The sequence below is a fragment of the Lycium ferocissimum genome, chromosome 3 (assembly GCF_029784015.1).
Source record: "Lycium ferocissimum isolate CSIRO_LF1 chromosome 3, AGI_CSIRO_Lferr_CH_V1, whole genome shotgun sequence".
Classification (NCBI taxonomy): Eukaryota; Viridiplantae; Streptophyta; class Magnoliopsida; order Solanales; family Solanaceae; genus Lycium; species Lycium ferocissimum.
Genome location: NC_081344.1, coordinates 9,089,705 through 9,098,710, shown reverse-complemented (window position 1 = coordinate 9,098,710; position 9,006 = coordinate 9,089,705). Strand labels below are relative to the sequence as shown.

Genomic DNA, 9,006 nt, shown 5'->3' with positions numbered 1-9,006 from the left:
CCTCTTGTGGTATCTAAATGCTCTTGATTGATTAAATCACTCTTATTTATTCATTGCACAACTAATAGTTATAAGCCTTCTTGGAGCCACAGCTGAATTTATAAGAAAAATGATTGCGTAATATTCTTTTGCATTCCTAAAACAAGAAGTATCATGGACCAAATTTTGTTTAGCTAAAGCAACAAATAAATAGGATAAATACTTAATGCATTTGCCTTTTATTGCAAATTAAATAATTTAACTTTACAAATTTTGAATTAAAGTAAAAATATATATTAAGTGATAAAAGAATGAACTAAACAGTGAATGAATTGAGTATAGAATTATGAAGTTTTAGAACAAATAAATAGGATAAATACTTAATGCATTTGCCTTTTATTGCAAATTAAATAATTTAACTTCACAAATTTTGAATTAAAGTAAAAATATATATTAAGTGATAATAGAATGAACGAAACAGTGAATGAATTGAGTATAGAATTATGAAGTTTTAGGTTCAAATTCTAACCTACCCAAAAATATTAAATGATTTTTTCTTCTCATGACACAGTTATCCACTAGGTGATTTATTTCTCACAATAAAGTTATTCATCCTCATGACAAAATTACTCGGTTCGATGCCTAAACCAAACACAAGTCCACAACTATATATATATACTAGTTACAGAAGGCCCAAACTCAAAATATAGAATATTACGTAACTCCTACTAAATATGTACTATAATTTGTGTTACATTTTTCTACTACATAATTAATTTAATGTAACTGCAGGTTAATCATATCTTGTTGATAAGTTTTCATACTTATTGAAGTTTCTTCATCGTATAATTGGATAATCTTTAAAGAAAAAGTTATTATGAGAAAGTAAGTTTAGTAGAAAAATTAACAAATACTAAAGGGACGTAAGTGATTCAATATTCTATAAACTAACATGATAAAGTATACAGAAATAGATTTTATTTGATATTTATTAATTATTCTTTAATAAAGACGAGATTAATTCTTCGTTAACCTAACAAGAGATTTCAAAGACAGATCTTGATTGATAATGTTACCTTCATTCTCAAAGCTCAACACTACACGACACTACTCAATAATTTTTACCTTCTATATTTGCAAGTAAATATCATGAGCTTATTGAAGAAGCAAAATTTTTGAGGTTTAAACAAAAAGAGACAAGAATATTGAGAGAACATAGGACATGTCTAAATGTAAAGTAAGACATAATAAATGCTTCAGTTTTTTTTAAAAAAAATTGCTTCAAAGTTACCTAATAATATATAAGGATAAAAATGTAAAAGGTATCATCCGGTCCATATAATAGGTGGTTTTTAGATTTGACACACCTCTTAAGAAATAACTCACCCTAGAAAAGTAAGAAATTTCTTCACTAAAATATCCTAAATTAAATAATACCGATTTATATGAGTTCTTGGTTATGTAAAAATCGATAAAATTTAAAAAAAGATTATCACCATTTTAGTTATATAAAAAAATGCTCATTTTAGATTAAATATAAAAATTAAAAACACTACATAATCCCAACTAAACTTATACTCTCTCTCGTCCCAATTTTGTGATATCACCTCTCCTTTTTAATTTATTCCAAAAAATAATGTCACATTTCTATAATTAATGTCATATTTTTATAATTAGAAACAATTTACCTTTAAAATTATTATTTTTACTTGAATGAAATGATTTATAGCCACATAAATGTCTAATATTTGTTTTAGATCATATGTTTCAAAAATTTCTACTTCTTTTTTAATTTTATGTCAAGTCAAACAGTATGACATAAATTAAGGAGGAACTACTTGAGTAGATGAATAAGACTGCAGCAAATTTGTGAAGGATTAGAATTGCTTTTAATCCTTTGCAAAGACGGTCTTATTTAAGAAAGAAATATATAACACGATTGAGGTAATAAAATGGGAAGCAAGGTAATAAAGCAAAGGTTGAATTGGACGTGGGCCCACTGCAAATAAGAGATTGGCAATGGCAAGGAAAATTAAATTCAGGAGCCACGTGTAAGCATTGAAATTCGTTTTTAAACCTTGTGAGGACGACAAATCTTTGTCATCCACACTTATATATAATACTAGTTATGTGAGGCCGTGTAGTTCTTGCCCAAACTGAATATAAAAGCGGATATTTTAACTAAAGAATATAATTTGTGTTAGTACAAGTGTACAACAACAACCATATACCATTGTAGTCCACAAGTGGGTAGTTATATAAAAGCAAAATTTTCATTCCACTCCTTTAATATTTTAACTTCCATTTTGATGAAATTATAACTTATGTATCCTAATTTTAAAGTTATTTAGTTCTAAATAAATAATCTATACATAGTTAATGAACTTTTAAGACAAATACATAATTTAACTTGTGCGTAGAGATGGATTTCAAATTGCTCCTCTCTTAATTAGGATTAGGGGTTCGAACATGGATATGGAAAAAAATCTTTGGAGGAAGCGCTCCCCCGAATAGGCGCGATGCGATGCGAATTATACGGATTAATTGGGCTCAAATGCGGATATCGAGCACCAATCAAAAAATCAAAGAACGTGAAAAATGAGGTAGGAGGTTTGATAGCTTTTGAAAAGTAGACTTTAAAAACAAAAACAAAAAAATTGACATAAATAAATAAGATTAGGACCTAAAAGTAATTAATTAAAAAGTTTTAAAAAAAATTTGAAAATTATTGTAAGGACTACAAAAATCCAAAAAAAACTCGATAAACTTTTGAAAAGTAGACTTTAAAAACAAAAAACAAAAAAATTAGGACATAAAAGTAATTAATGAAAAAGTTTTTAAAAATTTGAAAAATTATTGTGAGGACTACAAAAGTCCTCACATTCCCTCTTATATATAATAGTAAAAGTAGACTTTAAAAACAAAAACAAAAAAATTGACATAAATAAATAAGATTAGGACCTAAAGTAATTAATTAAAAAGTTTTAAAAAAATTTGAAAATTATTGTAAGGACTACAAAAGTCCCTGCAAATCGATAGCTTTTTGAAAAGTAGACTTTAAAAACAAAAAACAAAAAAATTGACTTAAATAAATAAAATTAGGACATAAAAGTAATTAATGAATTTTTTTTTTAAAATTTGGAAAATTATTGTGAGGACTACAAAAGTCCTCACATTCCCTCTTATATATAATAGTAAAAGTAGACTTTAAAAACAAAAATAAAAAAATTGACATAAATAAATAAGATTAGGACCTAAAAGTAATTAATTAAAAAGTTTTAAAAAAATTTGAAAATTATTGTAAGGACTACAAAAGTTCGCAGGCTCGATAGCTTTTGAAAAGTAGACTTTAAAAACAAAAAACAAAAAAATTGACTTAAATAAATAAAATTAGGACATAAAAGTAATTAATGAAAAAGTTTTTAAAAATTTGGGAAATTATTGTGAGGACTACAAAAGTCCTCACATTCCCTCTTATATATAATAGTAAAAGTAGACTTTAAAAACAAAAACAAAAAAATTGACATAAATAAATAAGATTAGGACCTAAAAGTAATTAATTAAAAGTTTTAAAAAAATTTGAAAATTATTGTAAGGACTACAAAAGTTAGCCGATAACTTTTGAAAAGAGAAACATTTAAAAACAAAAAACAAAAAAATTGACTTAAATAAATAAAATTAGGACATAAAAGTAATTAATGAAAAAGTTTTTAAAAATTTGGGAAATTATTGTGAGGACTACAAAAGTCCTCACATTCCCTCTTATATATAATAGTAATATACTAATAAATTAAAAAAAAATATACTTTACATAAATTTTATTTTATTTAACTTTCTAATAATGTTGTATTGTACTAATTGGGGTGAGCATGAATTGAACTTAACACATAATGTTAGAAAAAAGTTGATGGTCAAAAACACAGAATTGTAACTTTTTTGTGAGTTTCACGTCTCAACTATCATCTATTTTCTTTTTCTATCCGAACTATCACTTTTCCGCGAATTTCATGCTCTAACTATCATTTTTTTTTTACCCGAACCATCACTTTTCCTTGAGTTTCATGCCCAACTATCAACTGTTTTCTTTTTCTACCTAAACTATCACCTTTTTCGTGAGTTTTACATCCCAACTGTTAACTGTTTTCTTTTTCAACCTGAACTATTACCGTGTATGTATTAAAACACACTTTAATTAACTATTGTTCCCTTTCTTACCTGATGGTTTTAGTGTTTTCAAGTTGGAAAAGGGAATCGTTGATAGTGGAGGTGTAATATTTTTTAATACATAAATGACGCATTGTATTAACCATTTTTTGACAACGAACAACTCAAACATATAATCCCCACTTCGTTAACTTCCTGGTTATTTGTTTCTTCAAGCAAAACTCCTTCCACATGCCGCATGCGGTACACTATCTCCCTAAGCAACCCTTTTCTTCTCCTCCCATAAATCCCCACCTCAACAAAATCACCGATCTCTTCTCCAATGATGCCTCCAAATACTTATTTTTCTCATGGCAGAGTTACTCAGTACATGCATAGCCCAAACACCCACAATTATAAAAAAAAGATTTGTACTTTACATAAATTTAGTGTCATTTAACCATTTAATAATGTCATATTGTATTATTCGAGGTGCACATAATTGACCTGGACACACAATTATATAAAAAAAGTTATAATACATGGACAAACACTTAATTTGGTCTCTAAACACCTCAAACTTATAAAACGATCAGCTAAACACCTCAAACTCGGCTCCACTGTATCAGTCGAAAGCACCAACCTGCAAAATGATCTAGACACCTTCATAATTTATGTGTCACAGAACGAGTTGAGATGTCTAGATATGCATTTTTAAAGTTGGATTGCTTAGTTGCACAAAAAAAGTGTCTATTTACTATATTATGGTTATGAGTTATGCCTATAAAAAAAGGACATATTGTATTAACCATTTTTTAACAAGAAATTAACTACAGTAAAACATTCTATGGGCCCATTTGGATGAGCTTAAGTTAGGAATTCTAAGTTATGACTTATTTTTGTCATTTTAGCTTAAACATAAGTAATTTCTCTGGATAAAAAAGAGTGTTTACTTAGTCATTTGTACACCCCTTAAGAAAATACTAACTCATAAGAAAAAAAATGTAATTTAACTAAACTGCCCCCTAAATAAATGATATTAGATTTGATCACATAACACTTAATAGAGGTAAATAGGGAAAATGAAGATTAGTTCTTTCTTGATTTTATAAGTGAAAACTCTTTTTAACCTGTACTATTTTACCCAAATATTATAAAGGGAAAAGGGTCAAAAATACCCCTTCACTTTGGAAAAAGGGCTAAAAATATCCTCTGAACTTATTTAGGGTAAAAAAATACCCCTCCCATCCTTAAAGTTTTCAAATATACTCCTGTCTTGACGGAAATTATCCCCAAAACAATCCAAAATCATTTTTTAAACCCTCTCCATTATTTAAATCCGATCCAACTAAATAATAACACATAAGATTTTGTTATTCCCCCAGTTCCCTCAAACTTCAAACTTACTTATAGGGGAATAAGGGGATTGAAAGTTAATTTGGCTTAAAAACACTGGCTCTTGTGCCAAGTCTCCCCCCCTTGGTTAATTTCCTAGTTATTTCTTCAAAACAAAAAAATCCTCCTTCACGCCGTACGCGGTACACTACATCTCGAAGCAACCCTTCTTCTCCTCCCATAAATCAGATCCCTTTTTTTCCTCCTCTTGAAAATCCTCTCCAAATGATGCCTCCAAATTCAACCCAATACCCTCAACAATTCCTCTCCACTGTTCTCTCCCAACGTGGCCCATCATCCCTCCCTTACCTCGAAGATGTTAAATGGTTAATCCGTCAACACCTTCTTCAATTACTCGAAAGTTACCCTTCACTTCAACCTAAAACCGCTACTTTCACACATAACGATGGTAGAACAGTAAATCTATTACAAGCTGAAGGTACTATCCCTATGGTATATCAACAAGTTACTTATAATATCCCTGTTATTATTTGGTTAATGGAATCTTATCCACGTCATCCACCTTTGGTTTTTGTTAACCCGACCCGAGATATGGTTATTAAACATTCCCACCCCTTTGTTAACCCATCTGGTGTTGTCGGTATTCCTTATTTGCAAAATTGGGTTTACCCAAGTTCGAATCTTGTTGAATTAGCTAGGAATTTGAGTCATTTTTTTGGTAGGGACCCGCCTTTATACGCGAAACGACCGTCAAACCCTAACCCTAACCCTAGCCCTAGCACACATCCACCCCCAAGTACGAGTTTTTCGCTCGGCGGGTCGATCCGGCCCGCGATACCTCCACGGGCATTTCCGCAATCGCCGTATGGGAGTGGTGGTGGTGGTGGGACGGGGCGGGTAATGGATGATCCGTCGGAGGTTTATAAGAGGAACGCGATAGATAAGCTAGTTGGGAGTTTACATAGGGATATAATCGGGTTGAGGGAAGCGCGAGAGACGGATATGGAGGGGTTGTTTAATGCGCAAGGGGTGTTGAAGCAACGCGAAGAGGAACTGAAACACGGGTTAAAGGGAATGTTGGATGAGAAAGAAGGGTTGGAGCAGCAATTACAGATGGTTTTGATGAATAGTGATGTGTTGGAAGGATGGTTGAGGGAAAACGAAGGGAAATTGAAGAATTTAGGGAATGTGGATGTGGATACGGCGTTTGAGCCGAGTGATGTTCTTTCTAAGCAGATGTTGGATTCTACGGCATCAGATCTGGCATTAGAGGATGTGATTTATTCTTTGGATAAAGCTATACAAGGCGGGGCAATACCGTTTGATCAGTACTTGAGGAACGTAAGGTTGTTGTCGCGCGATCAGTTCTTTCATCGCGCTACAGCGTCGAAGGTTAGGGCTGCTCAGATGCAAGCTCAAGTTGCTAATATGGCTGCTAGAACATCACCATATGCATTGTGATAGAGGTTTGAATTACTTGCAGTCGTGTTTGCTATAGACTGAAGGTCATTATATTTTCAAGGTTGGTTACTTGTGAATAATCTGCCAATGTGCTATATATGTCCTACCAATAGATTTTGACACTACATTTTGGCTTGGCTGTTTAATTGGTATTTATTGATTGTATCATTTTGTTACTGAAGTATAATCATATTTAAGGGATTTTCCCTACAACTGATATCCACAATTTTCATTTCTCTATCAAATATCTCAAGACCAATAATTAGTTTTTTGTCACCCTCTCGGAAGTGAGTCTCTGCTGTTAGATGGTTCTTAGGATGGATGTCTATACTGAGGAATCAATTTAAATTGCAGTGATAGACCCTTAACAGTGAGTGGTTTAAGAAGGTATATAGTGATAAACATTCTGTTCAATACATATGCATATTTTCGTGGACTTATTTTTAGCAATTGGGCATGTTCATTATAGGAGTTTCTCAAGCCTTGCATTGTATAAGAAATCATTAACATCTGGTGCTATTTGTCTAATCATGGAGTTTAAAGACGTGTGACTTATATAAGTTAGTGATAGTAGAACAAAATGCTACAGCAACGATTGAAAAGTTAGTCTAGTATAAATTTTGAAATTTGAAATAGTTTACTGAATTCGGTTTATTGAATGTTCTAGAGAAATATATTGAGATCAAAATTTTGGAATGTTCCAAAATATGTGAAAAATGCCATATGAATTGGAATGGAGAGAGCAGTTGCGACTGCAATTCTTTCCTTTCAGTGTATTGGAGCATGGGGTGAAATAAGGATGATTCAGGAAATGGCATAAGTACCCCATCAAACTTGTCCCGAATTTTCAGTTACACACCTGTGCTTTATAGGGTCCTAATAACCTTGGACTATTCCAAAGTGAAACAAGCACCCTGCTGAGTGATGATGTGGTGGAGAAGTGAATTATATATATGTCAGCGCATGCAGATCACTGCGTGCCAGAAATTCTGGTTTCTTGTTTAACGGGTTCATTTCATGAAAGTTAACCCTGCAAAATGCAAGTGTCTAACAACAAACCTGGGATAACTTCGGGTTACTTGTGCTGGTTCCCTGCCATTCATATGAAGTGTCTTCATTGAATTGGAGTGCGGTGGAATCACACTCATGTTCCAAAGCCAGGAACTTTGGTTGAGGAAACTAATGTGCAACTCCTGATACTTGTTTGGTATTTGGACCACGTTATGAAATACATATAGTATTATAAAGTAGTTAATTTAGTTCTATGAAATACGTTACTGCTTAAAAAAAAAAAAAGCAGTTTAGACTTATACAAAAAAGGTGCTTAGTGTAGAGAAAATCACTAGATTTAATATTGACTTTGTTACGCGTTGAACAATAAAACGTATTTGAAGTTGTTTATTTATAGTTTTTCAAGAGAGGAAACCATTTTAGGTTTTTCACGGACCACTAGATCTCGCTCTTTTTCTAATTTTTTTTTTCTTTGTCTGGGAGCTTCATCACCTAAAGCCTTCCATTTTTACTTAGTCCACCTCCATCAAATACTTTTCACAGTCCACCTCCATCAAATACTTTTCACCCACATCTTGGCATTGCCGCAATTACAGAAGTTTAACATTTAAAAGGATAACTGGATTTGAGTGGTTCTAAATAGGAACTAAACCTTTAGCCCGGTCTTCCTTATTAATTATTGCTAAGGCACAGGGGAAGCATCATCCTTATAAGACTGTTGCTAAACAAAAGCAATTCTTTTTCACATTCAACCATGAGAGGGCAACTTGAGCAATCAAAGCTACGCCCTCTTCCACTGCTGACTATGAACAGTTGACAGCTAATGATTTCTACTTTACTAAGCCAGTTCGGTAAGTTAAGGTCCATGCTTGAAAGGAAAAAAAAGAGGAAGGGGAAGGGGTCGCCCAAAGCTGTGGAGATAAGGTGGAAGATAAAAAAGCTATATTTAGAATAATAAAGAGAATCTATTCAAATTCATATTCGAAAATGGGAAACTCAACTATACTTGACTGGAAAAACCAGCCAATCTACTCTCCTTTTTTTGGTCTCCCCCCT

The 9,006-nt window shown here is 32.0% G+C and overlaps 1 protein-coding gene across 1 annotated transcript; it reads left to right on the top strand.

Moving 5' to 3' along the window:
- The first annotated feature begins 5,650 nt into the window (after positions 1 to 5,650).
- On the top strand, positions 5,651 to 7,147 carry LOC132049598 (protein ELC-like). The gene has a single exon (XM_059440467.1). The coding sequence runs from the start codon at positions 5,743 to 5,745 to the stop codon at positions 6,937 to 6,939; it is 1,197 nt and encodes a 398-aa protein (XP_059296450.1). The 5' UTR covers positions 5,651 to 5,742; the 3' UTR covers positions 6,940 to 7,147.
- The last annotated feature ends 1,859 nt before the right edge of the window (positions 7,148 to 9,006 follow it).